At 42.7% G+C, this 20,692-nt stretch overlaps 1 protein-coding gene across 4 annotated transcripts in view; it reads right to left on the bottom strand.

The window, feature by feature from the left end:
* The window catches only part of slco2a1 (solute carrier organic anion transporter family, member 2A1), a 151,455-nt gene that overhangs the window by 60,540 nt on the left and 70,223 nt on the right, over positions 1-20,692 (bottom strand). For all 4 annotated transcript variants that reach the window (XM_087993914.1, XM_087993915.1, XM_087993917.1 and 1 more), the window contains 2 exons: positions 18,305-18,403; positions 16,788-16,921 (listed from right to left, as the gene is read on the bottom strand). In XM_087993914.1, the coding sequence (XP_087850040.1) occupies positions 16,788-16,921; positions 18,305-18,403 (233 nt within the window). The remainder of the gene's footprint in view (positions 1-16,787; positions 16,922-18,304; positions 18,404-20,692) is intronic.

The following is a 20,692-nucleotide window of genomic DNA, read 5'->3' as shown; positions in this document are numbered from 1 at the left end:
AAGCAAAGACATGCCAGAGAATTCCTAGAGGCCTGGCACTCCAACCACAACGCCATAAACAAACACATAGATCTAGATACCATCTATCAACCTCTCAGAAAGCGAACAGGAAATGACATCACCATAACCCCAGGAACCCCATCCAGGACAAACATATAAATAGAAAGCAGGAGACAACAGCTTCGCTTCACTTGGAGGTCGCCACTGATGATGTTACCTAGCCAGGTAACGAAACGTCTGGATATCAAACCTACAGTTCAGCGAGCAAACCTACATCCTAGAGAAAGAGGAGTTGAATACGTGGCTGCACAGATGGTGCCGAAGAGAGGATTTTGGTTTTCTGGATAATTGGGGCTCTTTCTGAGGCAGATGGGACCTCTAAAAAGAGGATGGTTTTCACCTGAACCAGAGGGATACCAATATCCTGGAGGGCAAATTTGTTCATGCTCTTCGGGTGCATTTAAACTAATTTTCAGCAGGAAGATGGGAACCTAAATTGTTGCTCGAGTATACAGGATGATTAGAGTCGTGAAGTCAGAAATGAGATTTCAAGATCACAAGAAGACACTGACAGGCAGGAAAGTGGTTTGAAGTGTGTCTACTTCAACACCAGGAGCATCAGGAATAAAGTAGGCAAACTTGCAGCATGGGTTGTTGCATGGTACCTTGATGTTGTGGTCATTTCAGAGACATGGGTACAGCAGGGACAGGAAAGATTATTGCAAGTTCCGGAAGCTAGATGTTTCAGTAAGAACAGAGAAAATGGTAAGACAGAGGGTGGTGTGGCACTGTTAGTCAAGGACAGTATTATGGTGGCAGAAAGGACATATGAGGACTCATCGACTGAGGTAGTATGGGCTGAGATTTGGAACAGGAAAGGAGAGGTTACTCTGTTGGGAGTTTTCTATAGGCCTCCAAATAGTTCCAGAGATGTCAAGGAAAGGATAGCAAAGGCCTCACAGCGCCAGAGACCCAGGTTCAATTCCCGCCTTAGGCGACTGACTGTGTGGAGTTTGCACATTCTCCCAGTGTCTGCGTGGGTTTCCTCCAGGTGCTTCGGTTTCCTTCCACAGTCCAAAAATGTAGAGGTTAGGTGATTTGGCCATGCTAAATTGCCCGTAGTGTTAGGTGTAGGGGAATGGGTCTGGGTGGGTGCACTTCGGTGGGTCGGTGTGGACTTGTTGGGCCGAATGGCCTGTTTGCACACTGTAGTAATCTAATCTAATAATTCTGGACATGAGTGAGAGTAACAGGGTAGTTGTTAGGAGGGCTTTTACTTTCAAAATATTGACTGGGAATACAATAGTTCAAGTACTTTAGATGGGTCAGTTTTTGTCCAGTGTGTGCAGGAGGGTTTCCTTACACAATATGTAGACAAGCCAACAAGGGGTGAGGCCACATTGGATTTGATACTAGGTAATGAACCCAGCCAAGTGTTAGATTTGGAGGTAAGTGAGCATTTTGGTGATAGTGACCACAATTTGGTAATATTTACTTTAGTGATGGAAAGGAATAGGTATATACTGCAGGGCAAGTCTTATTGCTGGGGGAAAGGCAATTATGATGTGATTAGGCAAGATTTAGAATGCATAGGATTGGGAAGGAAACTACAGGGAATGGGCACAGTTGAAATGTGGAGCTTATTCAAGGACCAGCTACTGTGGGTCCTTAATAACTATGTACTGGTTAGGCAGGAGGACGTTGTTACGCACGGAAGCCGTGGCTTACTAAAGACATTGAATCTCTTGTCAAGAGGAAGAAGAAGGCTTACTTTTGCTATAAATTCTGTGTCTTACAATTGTGTCCTCCACAACCACCTGATGAAGTAGCGGTGCTCTGAAAACTAGTGCTACCAATTAAACCTGTTGGAATATAACCGGGTGTTGTGTGATTTTTAACTTTGTACATCCCAGTCCAACACCGGCAACTCCAAATTAGGACAGGATGAGATGTGATGGCTCATTTAGGGTGCTTGAGAGTCACACGTTAGCCAAGAAAAACTGAAAGAGAGAGCTAAGAGAAGCCAGGAGGGGACATGAGAAGTTGCTGGCAGATAGGATCAAGGAAAACCCTAAAGCTTTCTATAGGTATATCAGGAATAAAGAATGACTCGAATAAGATTAGGGCCAATGGGAATGGGAAACTGTACATGGAGTCAGAGGAGATAGGAGAAGCGCTGAATGAAAATTTTTCGTCAGTATTCACACTAGAAAAAGACAATGTGGTCGAGGAAAATACTGAGATATAGGCTACTAGTCTAGACAGGTTTGATGTTCACAAGGAGGTGGTGTTAGCAATTCTGGAAAGTGTAAAAATAGATAAGTCCCCTTGGCCAGATGGGATTTATCCTAGGATTCTCTGGGAAGCCAGGGAGAAGATTGCCGAGCGTTTGGCTTTGATCGTTATGTCGTCATTGTCTACAAGAATAGTGTCAGAAACTGGAGGATAGCAAATGTTGTTCCCTTATCGAGAAGAGGAGTAGAGACAATCCTGGAAATTGTGACCCTTACTTCACTTGTGGGTAAAGTGTTGGAAAGGGTTATAAGAGATAGGATTTATAATAATGTAGAGATTAATAAGTTGATTAGGAATAGTCAACACTGTTTTGTGAAGAGTAGGTCATGCCTCACAAGCCTTACTGAGTTCTTTGAGAAGGTGACCAAACAGGTGGATGAGGGTAATGTGGTGTATATGGATTTCAGTAAGGGATTTGATATGGTGCCCCACAGTAGACGATTGCACAAAATACAGAGGCATGGAATTGAGGGTGGTTTAGTGGTTTGGATCAGAAATTGGCTAGCTGAAAGATGACAGAGGATGGTGGTTGATGGGAAATATTCATCCTGGAGGTCAGTTACTAGGGGGGTACCGCAAGGATCTGTTTTGGGTCCACTGTTGTTTGTCATTTATACAAATGACCTGGATTAAGAGGGTAGAAGGATGGGTTAGTAAATTTGCAGATGACACTAAAGTCGGTAGAGTTGTGGATAGTGACAAAGGATGTTGTAGGTTACAGAGGGACATAGATAAGCTGCAGGGCTGGGAAGTGGCTAATGGAGTTTAATGCGGAAAATAATGAGGTGATCCACTTTGGAAGGGGTAAAAGGAATGCAGAGTAATGGGCATATGGTAAAATTCTTGGGAGTGTATATGAGCAGAGAGATCTTGGTGTCTTGGTACATAGATCCCTGAAAGTTGCCACCCAGGTTGACAAGGTTGTTAAGGCAGCGTACAGTGTGTTAGCTTTTATTGGTCGGGGCATTGAGTTTCAGAACCATGAGGTCATGCTGTACAAAACTCTGGTGCGGATGCACTTGGGGTATTGCGTACAGTTCTGGTCACCGCATGAAAGGAAGGATGTTGAAGCTTTTGAAAGGGTGCAGAGGAGATTAACTTGGATGTTGCCTGGTATGGAAGGAAGGTCTTGTGAGGAAAGGCTGAGGGACTTGTGGCTGTTTCTGTTAGATAGAAGGTTGAGAGGTGCCTTAATTGAGACATATAAGATAATCAGTGGATTAGATAGGGTGGACACTGGGAGCCTTTTTCCTCAGATGGTGATGGCTAGCATGAGGGGGCATAGCTTTAAATTGAGGGGTGATAGATAGGTAGTTTCTTTACTCAGAGAGTAGTAAGGGCGTGGAACACACTGCCTGCAACGATAGTAGACTCACCAACTTTAAGGGCATTTAAATGGTTGTTGAATAGGCATATGGATAACAATGGAATAGTGTAGATTAGATGGGTTTCAGATTGGTTTCACAGGTCAGTGCAACATCAAGGGCCGAAGGTCCTGTACTGCACTGTAATGTTCTATGTTCTAAAAGCAGTCTCATTAACACTGTTAACTGTTGATGCTGAAAATTTAAGGAATGTAATTGAAAGACCAAAACAGCTTCAGTGATCTGCACTTCAGCAAAGCAGATTTGATCAAGGGTGTGAACATGAAAAGTGAGGCAATGTTTCTCTCTGGAGGCCTGGTTGGTATCCTGGACTACATGGAAACAAGCAGCTTTGAGGTCAAATCCTAGTGCCTAGCACCTTGCTGCAGTGCCAGAAGAAGTTTCTCATCTGGATGGCTCATTTCAGTAAATGAATGCTCACATGCCATTTCAGATCAACCTCTGTGACCGCTCAATGTACCACAACTCCTTCCTTCCATCTAGTCACAACACTAGCCCTCAGGCTGAATGTTCAGATTCAATAGTATGTTCATATTTCGTATTGCTGAGAGAGGATGGATTGAGTAGGTTTGGGGTTGGGGACAGGATGGTTGGAGTAGAGTAGAGTAGAGTAGAGGACTGTAAGAGATTAGAGAGCACAAATGTGTGCATAGGAGAAAGGATGTCGGGAGGGGAGAGGTCTGAAATGGGTCAGGAGGTGGGGGAGGGGAACAAAAGGACAGATGGGGATGGGGAAAGAGGGTAGATGGATGGGGAGATGGAAGACCTTGAACCTGTGAACAGCTACATGCTTTCTTTGTGTGACTAAATGATCAGCTAGAATTTAGTTGTAGGCAGATACAGCAGTCATCCAAAGAAACCAGTCAACAACTAGTCTGGAAATCAGACTCAAGCCGACTGGAAGTGATCAGGCAGTCAAATTACATAATCTATTCAAGATTCAAAGTTCTCCTGTGTTACAATATGGGTAAACCTCTTGCTTAATGTAAACCAGCAACACAGAAATGATTTATCCCATGCAGTAATCTGTGAAAATTCAAGAGGCCAAGAATGATTTAAAATAAAAACTAATAATTTTATTTCTTAAAGCACAATAGAGAATAATTAACTAACAAATATTTACAACTCCTTTCTCTAACCTATCTTTTACCTTCCCTTGTATAATACTAGTCTGATAAAACTGATTTACTGAAAAATTCAAATTCAAAACCAGCCAGCCGTCTATTTCTCTTAGCAGATTTGCTCTCCAGGTCAGTGGTGATGTTTGTGTCTGTGCAAACTCCTTCTCTAGGCAGGTCCTTCTCGGAGAATTCTGACAGCAGGTCTACATCTGTTGGTCCTATGGCAACTGTTGAATTTTCCCTGGTCTTATACCCCCAAAGCATCGGATTGTGTATCGGCATTTAAGATTGTCAAAATTTTCGGGGTATAATTTAAACTGATTGGCCTAATTCGAATTTGTTTTGTCATTTCCAGGCAACCAGCTACCCTAGCTGCTGGGCCACATGTTACATTGTATCTTGTTCTGAACACTTCTGCTAGCTTTCAACTCTCTTTTTAACTAACTTAAAGGTACAGTACACCCACATCTTCATAACATCTGAGAACTAACTTCCTAGATATTCAACTGCAAAGAACCTCATGACATGGTGTGAAGCATTTGCTTCACAAACCCCTCACTTTAACTTTAAAATCAAGCAAGAAACCCCAGATCTGTGACGAACATCTCACCAGGGCCATCCCTAAGCTTCCATTTGTCACCTTCAAACAACTGTCAAACCTTAAGCAGATCATCATTTGCAACAAACTACCCAGCCTTCAGGACAGCATTGATCACAATACCACACAACCTGCCACAGCAACCTCTTTGCAGACATGCCAGATCATTGACATGGATACTGGCATCATATGTGGGAATGCCACTAACCATGTACACTGTAGATACCCATGTGACTTGGCCAATATTGTCTACTTCATAGGCTACAGGCAAGAATGCTTGATATATTGGTGACACCATGTAGACGCTACGACAATGGACACCTCACAACAATCACAAGGCAGAAGTGTTCCCTCTCAATTTGGGAACATTTCAGTGCTCAAGGACATTCAGTCTCTGATCTTCAATTAAGTATCCTCCAAGGCAGCCTTAGAGATACACAACAAAACAGAATCTCCAAGCAGAAACTGATAGCCAAGTTCCACACGCACGAAAATGGCCGTAACTGTGATCTTGGGTTTATGTTACACAACATCTAACTCCACCATACTGTTCTGTATTTGTAAAATCTTCCTTACCCTCCTGTTTTGACACAATCACCTTCACAACTTGTTATGATCTCTCTGCCTTCATTAGGTTGTGCAGTGTTTGATTACTTGTAACATTCGTTGGACTGTCGGCATGTGACTCGTATACTCGTATCACAGTATTTTAGCCATTTGGTTTATCTCCAGAATCATCTTATTTTAAAATTTTTGTAATTATCTCTCAGCCACAATTAAACAGATCATAAGTCATCCCTTCACTTGCCGTTCAGCTGCTGACACTTTACTCACACCATCTGACACTTTTGATCACCTGCAGAAACTTGTTATTCAGCCTATCAATACTCCACTCACACCTGCCTATAAATTCTGTGCCTGTGTGCTTCCCTTTACTTCATCCGATGAAGGAGCAGTGCTATGAAAGCTTGTGACTTCAAATAAACCTGTTGGACTATAACCCGGTGTTGTGTGACTTATGACATAATGGGCTCAAACAAGTTCATAGACATTCAGCAAAGCTTTTTCACTTCCATACTCTATGGGCAGAATCGTATAGAGATCTGAGTGACATGGGCTATGGCAGAAATGTGGCAGAAATCGTACAAGAAGTTTGGTGAGGACTGTCACAACGTTAGAAGTAACTTGTCGTTTGTTTATGCATTGTAGAGTGGTGAGGTGTGTTGTGCACTAGACAGTGGTGAGCTGTGAATTAAGGGAGATTTTTGTTTGTTAAATATCTTTTTAATGCGGTAACATACCTCATTAATATTTAGCCTCCCATCATACCAAAATGTGCTAAACAAGCCACACATCAAGATTTCTCGTCATGGCAGTCTGGTGACTTTAGCTCACTACTGATATTGAGGAGCCTACATGTTACTCAGCACCAAACACCACTTCAGGACATGATCCAGGGGGCACTAGTCACACACATCACTCGTCGATAGGCATAGGTATCCAACTTTTGCCAACCCCCTTCAATCATCGTGCTATCTCTTTGAATCTGTAGGCTGTTATGAAGCATAGACTTTCATTGTGTGGTGCATTAGCAAGTAGATTTAAAGGCTGCTACAAGGATATTATTCATACAGGGATGGGTACCCAGCTCAAAGATTGGACCAGGCTGGATTTCAGGGCTGCTCACTTGCTCTCTTAGCACTTAGTCACTTTGCACCAACCTGCATGCTCACAGTGTGTCACACCTATTAGCATGTCGGTGCATCAACAGATCTGAAAGCTATTAGTGGTGTAATATTTTTGTGATATTTAGCATAGGCACAGACATACTGTCTGACAGTAGAGATCTGTCCAGGAGAAGGAGTGTTCTTGTTGTATGGCACGTTGAGATGTAATACCTACAGCATGCACCATTTGCACATGTGGCAAACATACAGCATGCTCATTCAACAAAATAGCCATGTTAGTAATTGGGTTGGGACCTGTACAAGCTGTGAGACAAAGTGGTGGGGACACAAGCCTGGGGCAGATGCAGAAACAGAGTAATTTGCAGAAGTGTGAGAAAAGAGGGTGTTGGGTGAGGATAAAGCAAACGATGGGTATGTGGAACAGTAGTGGAGGCATGGTAGGCGATGAGAGTGGCTTTACTGTGGTCTCCATAGAAGGAATGTGGAGAAGCAAAGATGGTATCGTTGAGAGATAATGCCAGGGCTCAGGAAGCAGGAAGGATGATTTAAGTAAAGTTCAATATCACTAATTTCCACATTGGATGGTGAGGGATGGCATGGGGAGTTGGCTGTTAGAGCAATGCGATGGGGAAAGGGAACACGGCGGTTCTGAGGGGGTACCTTGTTATGAGGCATAACCCTGACAGTGTTCACTAGTTTTCCCCAATTTCATTTTGTCATTCTCTGGGTGTGAAATAGAACTGAAAATAACTGGGAAAGAGCCCAGGGATGGAGTCAGTGTTAGACTGATGGGACAATCTAAATTGTGGGGTCCACATGTGTTTCTATCTGGAACACTGAAGTAGCAAATACATGAAGCAGGCATTTGCAAACTCCACAGATCAATTCACCGTCCATTGAGGTGGTGATGGCATAGTGATCTTACAGAACATAAGAATGAGGAGCAGAATTAGGCCATCCAGCCCTTTGAGCCTGCTCCACCACTCAATAAGCTCATGGCTCAGAACCACTTACCCACCCTCTCACTGTATCCTTTAATTCCTTTATTTTTCAAAAACAAAACTACCTTAGCTTTAAAAACGTTTACTGAACTAGCATTAAGTACTTTCCTGGGCAAGGAATTCCATAGATTAACAACCCTCTGGGTGAAGAAGTTCCTTCTCAAGTCAGTCATAAATCTGCTCCCTCTTGAGGCTATGCTCTCTTGTCCTAGTTTCACCTGCCAGTGGAAACATCTTTTCTACTTTATCCTATCCATTCTCTTCATAATTTTACATGTTTCTATAAGATCCCCCCTCATTTCTCTGAATTCCAATGAATATAGTCCCAATCTACTGAGTCTCTCCTCATAAGTCAGCCCTCTCAAGTCCAGAATAAACCTGGTGAATCTCATCTGCACCCCCTCCAGTGTCAGTACTTCCTCTCTCAAGTAAGGAGACCAAACCTGACAACAATATTCTAGGTGTGGCCTCACCAGGACCTTGTACAGCTGTAATATTACCGCTCTGCTTTTAAACTCAATCTCTTTGGCAACGAAGGACAAAATTCTATATGCCTTCCTAATTACTTGATGTACCTGAAGACCAGCCTTCTGTGTTTCATGCAAAAGGACATCCAGTCGCATGCTGCGACGTTTTACCATTCAAGTAATAATCTTTTTTACTGATACTCCTACCAAAATGGATGATTTCACACTTACTAACACTGTATTCTATCTGCCAGACCTTTGCCCATTCACTCAATGTATCTATGTTCCTCTGCAAAGTTTCACAGTCCTCTGCACAATCATTGTAGCGACGTCTGCCAACTTTGACACCTTACTCAAACTCCAAATCAGCTATATAAATTGTAAATAATTGCAGTCCCAACACCGATTCTTGAGGCACACCACTAGTCACTGATTGCCAGCCAGAATAGCACTCATTTATCCCCACTCTTTACTTCCTGTTAGTCATCCAATCCTCTATTCATGCTAATACTCTACCCCTAATGCCATGCATCCTTTTCTTATGCAGCAGCTTCTTGTGTGGCACCTTGTCAAAGGTCTTTTGGAAATCTAGGTACACCACATCCACTGGGTCCCCACTGTCCACCTTCTATGAACTCAGAATTCCAAAAGGTTTATCAAGCATGACCTGCCATTCATGAACCTATGCTAGTCTGTCCAACAGGACAATTTCTATCAAGGTGCCCTGCTATTTCTTCCTTGCTAATAGACTCAAGCATCTTCCCCACTACAGAGGTTAAGCTAACTGGTCTATAATTCCCCATCTTTTGTCAACCTCCTTTTTAAACAGTCGCATCACATTTGCAGTTTTCCAATCTGCTGGGACTGTCCAGAGGCCAGCGAATTTTGGAAAATTACCTGCCATCTCTTTTAGTACCCTGAGGTGCATTCCATCAGGACCAGGAGACTCGTGTATTCTTAGCTGTGTAGGCCTGCCCAACACTAGCTCTTCTGTAACAATGATTGTTGCCAGGTCCTCACCTACCTTCGTCTCTTTGTCAATTACTGGCATGTTACTAGTGTGGTCCACTGTGAAGACCAATACAAAATACCTGTTCAATGACTCGACCATTTCATTATGTCACATAACTAAATGCCCTTTTTCATCCTCTAAAGGACCAATGTTGAGTTTAGACACACTTTATTGGTTTATACATTTATAGAGATTTTTGCTATATGTCTTTATATTCTGTGCTGGTCTGTTCTCATGTTCTATCTTACTTTTCTATGTACCCCTTTTTGTGGCTTTCCGTTGATCTTTAAAGTTTTCCAAATCTTCTAGTTTCATGCTGTTTTTGGCCTCTTTGTATGCCTTCTCTCTCAATTTGATAGCCTCCCTTATTTCCTTCTACACCCATGGCAGATGACCCCTTTTCTGACGGGCCTTCCTTTTCACTAGAATGTACTTTTGCTGAGCACTTTCAAAAATTGCTTTGGACATCCTCCACAGCTCCCCAAGTGTCCCACCATTAAATCTTTGTTTCCAGTTTACTTTAGCCAAGTCTTCACTCATTCTATTGGAGTCCCCCTTGTTCAAACACAGGACCCACAGGTATTGGGTTTTGTCTTCCCACTCTCCATCTGTATTCTAAATTTAAACATACTGTGACACTCCTTCCAAGGGGATCCCTAACTATGCAGTCATTAATTATTCCTGTCACATTATACAGACCAGATCTGGGATAGCTTGCTCCCTCGTTGGTTCCGTTAGCTTTCTTCAACAGAATGTATCAGGGATACATTCAATGAAATCCTCCTCCATTTAGCTCTCCACCTCTGAGGCTCCCAACCTCATTCCTGATGAAGAGCTTTTGCCCAAAATGCCGATTTTCCTGCTTCTCGGATGCTACCTGATGTGTGTGCTTTTCCAGCACTACTCTAATCTGAACTCCTCCTCAAGGCTGTCCTGACTGAGCTGGTTTGACCAATCTACATGTAAATTAAAATCCCCTGTGATAATTGCCGTACCATTTTTACAGTCATTAACAGTGCAGTACAGGCCCTTCGGCCCTCGATGTTGCGCCAGCCTGTGGAACCAATCTGAAACCTACATTATTCCATTTTCATCATATGTTTATCCAATGACCATTTAAATGCCCTTAAAGTTGGTGAGTCTATTACTGTTGCAGGCAGTGCATTCCACAGTCCCTACTACTCTCTGAGCAAAGAAACTACCTCTGACATTCGTCCTATATGTATCACCCTTCAATTTAAATCTAGGTCCCCTCATGCTAGCCTTCAACATCCAAGGAAAAAGGCTGTTACTGTCCATCCTATCTAACCCTGTTCTTATCTTATATGTCTTAATTAGGTCAACTCTCAATCTTCTTCTCTCTAACAAAAACAGCCTCTAGTCCCTCAACCTTTCCTCATAAGACCTTCCCTTCATATCAGGCTACATCCTAGTAAATCTCCACTGCAGCTTTTCAAAAGCTTCCTACAATGCGGTGATCACAACAATATGCAATACGCCAAGTGTGGCCGCACCAGCTGCAGCATGTCCTCGTGGCTCCAAAACCCAATCCCTCCACCAATAAAAGTTAACGCACTGTATGCCTTCTAACAAACTTATCAACCTGGGTGGCAACTTTCAGGGATCTATGTACCTGGACATCAAGATCTCTCTGCTCATCTACACTACTAAGAATCTTACCATTAACCCAGTACTCTGCATTCTTTTTACCCCTTCCAAAAGTTAATCACCTCACACTTTTCCACATTAAACTTCATTTTCCATCTCTCAGCACAGCTCTGCAGTTTATCTACATCCCTCCGTAACCTGCAACATCCTTCAGCACTATCCACAAATCCACCAACCTTAGTGTCATCCACAAATTTACTAACCAATTCTTCTATGCCCTCATCCAGGTAATTTATTAAAAATGACAACAGCAGTGGACCCAAAACAGATCCTTGTGGTACACCATTAGTAACTGAACTCCAGGATGATCATTTCCCATCATCCACCATCCTCTGTCTTCTTTCAGCTAGCCAATTTCTGATCCAAACCGCTAAATCACCCTTAATCCCATGCATCTGTATTTTGTGCAATAGCTTACCAAGGGGAACCTTATCAAACGTCTTACTGAAATCCATATACACCACATCAACTGCTTTACCATCATCCACCTGTTTGGTTACCTTCTCAAAGAACTTAATAAGGTTTCTGAGGCACAACCGATCTGAGGCACAATACCATGTTGACTATCCCTAGTCAACTTATTCCTCTCGAGACGATTATGATTCTATCTCTTATAACCTTTCCAATACTATATCCACAACCGAAGTAAGGCTCAAAGCTCTGTAATTATCAGGGTTGACTTTCCTTCTTGAACAAGGGAACCACATTTGCTATCCTCCAGTCTTCTGGCACTATTCCTGTAGACAATGACAACATAAAGATCAAAGCCAAAGGCTAGGCAATCTCCTTCCTGGCTTCCCAAAGAATCACAAGATAAATCCCATCTAGCCCAGGGGACTTACCTATTTTCACACTTTCCAGAATTCCACCTACTCCTTGTGAACTTCAACCCCATCTAGTCTGGTAGCCTGTATCACAGTATTCTCCTCAACAATATTGTCTTTTTCCAGTGTGAACACTGATGAAAAATAGTCATTTAGTGCTTCCCCTATCTCCTCAGACTCCTCACACAACTTTGCACTACTGTCCTCAATTGGCCCTAATCATTCTCTAGACATTCTTTTATTCCTGATGTCCTTATAGAAAGCTTTAGGATTTTCCTTGATCCTATCTGCCAACGACTTCTCATGTCCCCTCTTGGCTCTTCTTAGCTCTCTCCTTAGGTTTTTTCTGGCTACCTTGTAACTCTCAAGCACCCTAACTGAGCCTTCTCAACTCATCCTAACATAAGCTTTCTTCTTTCTCTTGACAAGAGATTCAACTTCTTTAGTTAACCACGGCTCCCTCACTCGACCACTTTCTTCCTGCCTGACAGGTACATACTTATTAAGGACCTGCAGTAGCTGTTCCTTGAATAAGCTTCACATTTCAATTATGCCCATCCCCTGCAGTTTCCTTCCCCATTCTATGCATCCGAATCAATTCATAATTGCCTTTCCCCAAGATATAACTCTTGTCCTGCAGTATATACCTATCCCTTTCCATCGCTAACTGAATTGTGGTCACTATCACCAAAGTGCTCACCTACCTCCAAATATTTGGTTCATAACCTAGTACCCAATCCAATATGGCCTTGTCCCTTGCTGGCCTGTCTACGGACTGTGTCAAGAAACAATCTTGTACACACTGGACAAAAACTGACCCATGTAAAGTACTCAAACTACAGGATTTCCAGTTAATATTTGGAAAGTTAAAGCCCCCATAACAACTACCCTATTATTCTCGCTTGTATCCAGAATTATCTTTCCCCACATCTCTGGAACTATTTGGAGGCCTATAGGAAACTTCCAACAGGGTGATCTCTCCTTTCTTGTTTCTATCCTCAGCCCATACTAACTCAGTAGACGAGTCCTCAAACATCTTTTCTGCCACCGTAATACTGTCCTTGACTAACAATGCCACACTTCCCCCTCATTTACCATCATCTCTATTTTTACTGAAACATATGGATCCTGGAACCTGCAACAACCATTCCTGTCCCTGCTCTATCCATATCTCCAAAATGGCCACAACATTGAAATCCCAGGTACAAACCCATGCTGCAAGTTCACCCACCTTATTCTGGATGCTCCTGACATTGAAGTAGACACACATCAAAACATCTTCCTGCTTTCCGGTGCACTCTTGCTGCCTTAAAACCTCATTTCTGACCTCACAACTCTCAACCTCCTGGACACTGGAACTACAATTTACGTTCCCATCTTCATTATTTATTTCTTTATTTATTGTCCACCCCAACATGATGTTATTATTTGGTGACTTTTCGAACATGCCTATCAGTGACTTTTTCTTCTTAAAATTTCTAATTTCCACCAAATGGATTCAACCTCATTCTCCATAGAACCTATATCATCTCTCAGCACTGCCCTGCTGTTGTCCTTGAATATCAGAGTTATGCCACCTCCCTTACATTCCTGTATGTTCTTCTGAATAGGCTTGTACCCATGGATATTTAACTCCCAGTAGTGACAATCCTGTTGCTAGATTGTTAATCCAGAGATCCAGCTAATGTTCTGCAGACCTGGGTTCAAATCACACTACAGCAGATGGTGGAATTTGAATTCAGTAAAAGTTGGGAATTAAAAGGTCCAATGATTACCAGGAATCCATTGTCAATTGTCATAAAAACCCATCAGCTTCACTGATGTTCTTTAGGGAGGGTCAGCCTTAGTGAAGTTATTAAGGAAGCTGATGGGTTTTTATGAGAATTGACATTGGATCCATGTTCATCGTTGGACATTTTATTTAAAGTATGAGGTCCTTGACTGGGTCTGATAATCTGATCTCACAGCCCAAAACGAACAGGAGTATCAGACATCCTGTTCATTTTGAGAGTGTGGAAGCAATCATGATGGAGCAAGGACAGAAAAGTGTGCAACTAAGCACATGCACAAGTTAGCGCAAACCAACACATAGTTCCATTTAAGCCACAACAACAAGAAGTTCTAAATTCAGAGGAGGAGGGATTTAGTGATTGTAATTGTAAGCTAGGTGTATCTCAAAATATGGGTTCCCTGATAGTGGCTGTTAATCTGGTCCAATCAGGGAGCCCGGGCTGACAGGAATATCAGACATCCTGGCAGCTGACTCTGATGGAGCTGGATCGGTATCAATGATGCTCCGTTTGTAAATAAAGAGTGACTTGATGATGGGGCTACCAACCCCTTCTGGAGGTACTTCAGAGTGGAACTGCCATCCTTGCGTGGTCTGATCTAAATGTAACTTCACACTCCCAAGCAATGAGGTGGACTCTTAACTGCCCTTCTGGGCAAGTAGGGTAGGGCAATAAATTCTGGCCTAGCCAACAATGCGCTCATCCTGTAAATATTTTAAAATAAAAACTTGCAATTCATGCAAACTGGAGGTCCTTATGGTTGAAATGGTGGTCAAAAGTGTGAACCTAGCAGCAACTACTTGACAGGAAATCAGTTCTGATCAAGGGAAAGCCATTTATTGTCCAACTTCCAAGGGTGAGGCTGAGACCAATGCTACATCATTTGTCATATAGGTTAGTGCCCACCCTCCTGTATGGTCACCAGAAACAGCAGACATCTCAAATCCCTGGAGAGTTATCACCAGCATAGCCATATTAAAATCCTACTAATCCACTTGTAGGATAGGTGTATCTACGTGAGGGTCCTCTCCCAGACCAATATCCCCAGTATGTAGGCACTGGCCATGCATGACAAACTGTGACAGGCAGGCTACATTATCTGCATGTTCGTCACAAGGGTCCTTAAAAAGTGCTCTATTTTGAGCTCCACAACAGTAAGTGATCACTAGGAAGGCAGAGGAACTGCTACAAGGCACCCTGAATGCCTCCTGAGAACAAATGCAACAACCCTATTGGCACCTGAAAAATCAGTTGCTCTAGAATACACAAACTGGAGAAGACGCATCCATGAAGGTGTCAAAACACTGAGTGCAATTGAATGGAGGCCAAACGCAGACACTGGCAAGAACATAGCATATAGAGCATCTCAGTCATCAGCCTCCTCAAATATTACTCTGTGGCAGAGTCTATGCCACCAGGACTGGACTATTCAGCTCCCTCAGAATCTACCTGACCCCTGCAGTGGGCAGCACTACTTGCTGGAGGTACCTACTACCATGGCAGGTACTATGACCCCTACATGCTGCGACACTTTCCTATTCCTGCTGCATTTGAGGGTCCAGGAGCTTCACAAAGCTCATTCTTGGGGCACCAAGACACCCACTGTAACCATTGTTCATGACACCATTTTGCACCTCCTGGACAGATTCTGAGCAAAGATGTAATGGTGCCCCGGCTGCAAACAGAGCATGGTGGAGCGGACAATGCGACTGCTGTAGTTATGCAGCTTGAATCGATCTTGGAGAGGGTTCCCTCAAATATAGTCTGGATAGAGTATGTTGCATCTTCCTGGCATGCTATCCTCTGCATAACTTAAACAGGAGAAGAAGTGATTTGCTAGACGCTAAGGTACAGGAATATGAGGAGAAGGCTGCAAATTACAGTCTATAAATGTTTTTTTGTTTATGTTCCCTTTTGAGCTGGCTGTAAATAAAAGCGCATGTTTGAAATTGTATGTGATATTCCTTTATTGGACAATGAAAAGAGGTGGGTCTACAGTGGGCATTGAAGGCAGAGTCACAGTGACTCAGAGAGGGTGTTTGGATGCAATGTAGCTGAGGACAGGTAAACTGTGTGGCCTGGCGTTTAAACAGTGAAGAGGGTGAGAGAATGTGGCTGTAATTGTGAGGGAAGGTCAGCCATGCCACTATGTATTGTGGGTTTTGTGGCCTCTGTATCATTAAATTACCCCAGTGAGGGGTGACACCAGATTGCCAACGTTTGCCCAGGTACATAGCAGCTTTTTAAAGATGACACAGATGCCAAGAATGCCAGTTATTTGTCCGATAGCTAGTGAATGGCATGTTGTATGAATGGCATGTTGTAGGAATGACGCATGGTAAGATGCAGATAGAATCAGGCATGAGGGATGTCACTGGAGTGGGATAGGTAGTTAATGATGTCTAGTTGGTAAGATATGGCGAGAAACCTCATGAGGCCTCGTAGCAAGAATTCCTCTTGAAACCCCAACATAAATTGCACTTATCAAAAAATTTAATTGGGGGGAATCAGGATGCTGGTGGTTCTAGCTCCCCCAAGCCACAGTGCCTAGTGATTGGCCACTATTCTTGCTTCACGTCTTGAACTCTAATAAGATGTGGAACAGAGTGGCTCTGGAGAAGCCCAAATAAATATAACGAGAAGGTAATTCCTAAGTAAATGCCTCTGTATCACACAGTCAATGACACTTTCCATCACTTTTCCTGATTGCTGGAAAAGGCTAATAGACAGTGTAAGGATTGAATTTGTCCGGCTTTATTTTTGACATGTCACACCTGGGCACTTTTCACTGCTGATTTAGTTGCTGTTCATCATAAATTGGCAACTGCTTTCTCCAACACCAACATCAATATTTGGACATATAAAGCTCCCTGTGTCATCAATGGAGATTAAATAGTCATTAAACAAAAAAGAAGGTAATAGAAATGTGGATTCTTACCTTTTGAGGTGTCATTTCTCTAGGGAAAAAAAAATAAGGGATAGAGGTGATGGCCAGAATGCTGCTTGATACTAACAACCCCAGCCACCAGGCACCAATCCAGCGAGGGTCGCTGGGTGTCAAATCAATTGTAGCTGGCGATAGGAACAAAACAAGGAGACACAGTTATTAGAACTCGGGCATCACACATTTAAAACAGAAAAGAGAGTCGAAGAGTGTGGTGCTGGAAAAGCACAGCCAGTCAGGCAGCATCCGAGAGCAGGAGAATTGATGTTTTGGGCATAAGCCCTTCAATTCCTGATGAAGGGCTTATGACTGAAACATCGATTCTCCTGCTCCACGGATGCTGCCTGACCGGCTGTGCTCTTCCAGCACCACACTCTTTGACTCTCATCTCCAGCATCTGCAGTCCTCACTTTCTCCTCACCCAGAGTTTTGAATATTCTTAAGACACAGGTAGATTAGAGTCATAGAGTCATAGAGATGTATAGCACGGAAACAGACCCTTCGGTCCAGCCTGTCCACGCCAATCAGATATCCCAACCCAATCTAGTCTCACCTGCCAGCACCCAGCCCATATCCCTCCGAAACCTTCCTATTCATATATCTATCCAGATGCCTTTTAAACGTTGCAATCGTTCGAGCCTCCCACCCACAATCCCCCCGCCCCCCTCCCCACCCCCAACCCCACCGCCAGCAGCTTATTTAGTACATATACCACGCTCTATGTGAAAAGGTTGCCTCTTAGGTCTCTTTTATATCTTTCCCCTCTCACTGTAAACCTATGCCCTCTAGTTCTGGACTCCTCCACCCCAGGAAAAAGATTTTGTCTATTTATCCTATCCATGCCTCTCATAATTTTATAAACCTCTATAAGTCACCCCTCAGCTTCCGACACTCCAGGGAAAACAGCCCCAGCCTGTTCAGCCTCTCCCCATAGCTCACATCCTGACAACATCCTTGTAAATCTTTTCTGAACCAGAATTGCACGCACTATTCTAACAGTGGCCTAACCAATGTCCTGTACAGCCGCAACATGACCTCCCAACTCCTGTACTCAATACTCTGACCAATAACGGAAAGCATACCAAACGCCTTCTTCACTATCCTATCTACCTGCGACTCCACTTTCAAGGAGCTATGAACTTGCACTCCAAGGTCTCTTTGTTCAGCAACACTCCCGGGGACCTTACCATTAAGTGTATAAGTGCTGATAAGATTTGCTTTCCCAAAATGCAGCACCTCGCATTTATCTGAATTAACCTCCATCTGCCACTTCCCTCAGCCCATTGGCCCATCTGATCAAGATCCCGTTATAATCTGAGGTAACCTCCTTCGTTGTCTATTACAACTCGAATTTTGGTGTCATCTGCAAACTATACCTCTTATATAAATGATTTGGATGTGAGTTCCCTGATTGGTCCAGGTTAACAACCCTTATCAAGGATGTCATAGTCAAAGAGAATCGCCCTGGCCCTCATTCCAATTCCTGCAACCTTTCATTAGATTCCTCTTACCTGGGTTCACTTTGTCCAAATCCACAAATAGCCGTAACATCACCGATCCTAGTAAGTAGCCAAAAGCAGGCCCAAAAACAGATATGGCAAACAGGATTGCTGAAGAAGAGGAAATAAACAACCAGTGTTAATAGTTGAAAATAAATTCAGAGTCGTGCAGTTACCTTTTTGAATTACTCAGTCAAAAATGAGAGCAATTTCCTAAACAGCTCAAGGAGTGAGGGAGGACTGAGGCATCATCAAGATAATTAAGGATTCAATGGTATTGACTGCTTTAGCAAACCCATCTTAAGACTGAAAATTTAATGGAAATGGATTGAGAGAAAGTACTATAGGAGTTCAGTCTGAACTGGGAAAAGAAGATTGGAGATGGTGTTATGAAGGTGTAGATGTTTACTGTACCTTTAAGAGAGAGTGGAAGCTGGCACAGAACTAGAGAGGCACCGAGTGTGCTCAAAAATTTATAAATGTAACATTTGGTTGAAACAAATAGCCTAGAGCTGCGTTATCGTGGTACAAAACAAAATCATGTTCAGCCAGTCAGTTTAAATTATGCTCCAGAAAACAAAATCCAATCAAATTTAAATTTTACTCTTTTGGATGACATCAAACCAATGAAAGGATCCGATGTTTTGGGGTATAAAATTGGACATTTTGAACAGTTAGGGGGAAAACAGCAAAGAGCAGCCAAGCATCAACATAAGGCCAGTTGGATAACTCTCTGAAAGCTGCTTGTCCATAAGAAATTTGTGCAGCACAATACCAAAGCCAACCTAGAGAAATCTGCAGAGAAAGTTCAACATCCAAGATGACAATTGTGTTTGAAAGTGAGTAAAATTAAGAGGGAATTTAACAGACCAATATTATAGAGTGGAAGATAGAAATTGGTTTAAGACAAAAGAGTTGTAAATTGTTGTTGTTTAATGTTCTCTTTTGGACTTAAAAAAACAAAATTGTTAAATTTTTTCATTAAATAGTGGTATTTGGGATAGTTCTTTGCCACTCAAAATTTAATAGATGATGGCATGAGGTGAAGCTTTTCTGTGTGGGGTTTATCCCGAGTTGTAACAACTGGAAGAAAAACCAATGTTGAAAGGACAGAACTAGCAGCAGACTTTATTTTTGCAAGTAAAAGGACTGAACTTAAAGTGCATATTTTTAGATATTGCATCTTACATTCTGCATAAGGTAAATTATAAGCCCAATTAGAAACATAGGAGGTGGAGTAAGCATTCAGCCCTCTGTTCCATTCAATACGATTTTGCCTCATAAGCACATATCAACTTTGTCTGGGTTTTTTTTTACATAACAAATGTACATTGATAATCTTGAAAATTTTTAATTGCACATGATTCACAACATTCTGGGGACAAGTTCCAAATTTCTATTAACGTTTTTGCTAAAATATGTAATTTGGGTTGTGGATGCTGTTGTTGATGTAGTTTTTGGTTTGCTCACCAAGCTGGTGATTTGTCATGCTGACATTTCATCACCATGCTAGGTAACATCAGTGCAACTTCTGTGAAGTATTGTTGTTTTACTCTGCTTGAGATTTATATGATATGGACTTTTAAGATGGGTGATGACATTTGGATTTATCTCTGTAGTTGTTTGTGTATGGGATCTATTTCTACATGCTTGTGGAAGACATTTCGCATTGAAGAACCAGACCTCTAGGAATTCCCACACATGTCTCTGGTCTGCTTGTCCTAGGATAGATATACGTTGTCCCAGTCAAAGCGATGTCCCCCATTGTCTGCGTGTATTGAGATGAGGGAGAGTTGGTCATGCTGTTTTGTTGCTAGTTGGTGTTCATGTATCTGGACTGCTAGTTTTCTGCCAGTCTCACCAATGTATTGTTTATGGCAGTCATAGAGTCATAGAGATGTACAGCATAGAAACAGACCCTTCGGTCCAACCCATCCATGCCGACCAGATATCCCAACCTAATCTCGTCCCACCTGCCAGCACCCGGCACATATCCCTCCAAACCCTTCCTATTCATATACCCATCCAAATGCCTCTTAAATATTGCAATTGTACCAGCCTCCACCACTTCCTCTGGCAGCTCGTTCCATTAACGTACCACCCTCTGCGTGAAAAAGTTGCCCCGTAGATTTCTTTTATATCTTTCCCCTCTCACCCTAAACCTACGCCCTCTAGTTCTGGGCTCCCCCACCCCACCCCAGGGAAAAGACTTTGCCTATTTACCCTATCCATGCCCCTCATAATTTTGTAAACCTCTATAAAGTCACCCCTCAGTCTCCAACACTCCAGGGAAAACAGCCCCAGCCTGTTCAGCCTCTCCCTATAGCTCAAAATCTCCAATCCTGGCAACATCCTTGTAAATCTTTTCTGAACCCTTTCAAGTTTCACAACATCTTTCCG

Source organism: Chiloscyllium plagiosum, unplaced genomic scaffold (genome assembly GCF_037043375.1).
Source record: "Chiloscyllium plagiosum isolate Xiang-an unplaced genomic scaffold, Cpla_swu_hap1 HiC_scaffold_13, whole genome shotgun sequence".
In the NCBI taxonomy this organism is placed as follows: domain Eukaryota; kingdom Metazoa; phylum Chordata; class Chondrichthyes; order Orectolobiformes; family Hemiscylliidae; genus Chiloscyllium; species Chiloscyllium plagiosum.
Note: the sequence above shows the minus strand (reverse complement) of the source record. Positions and strands in the feature narration are given on the sequence as shown.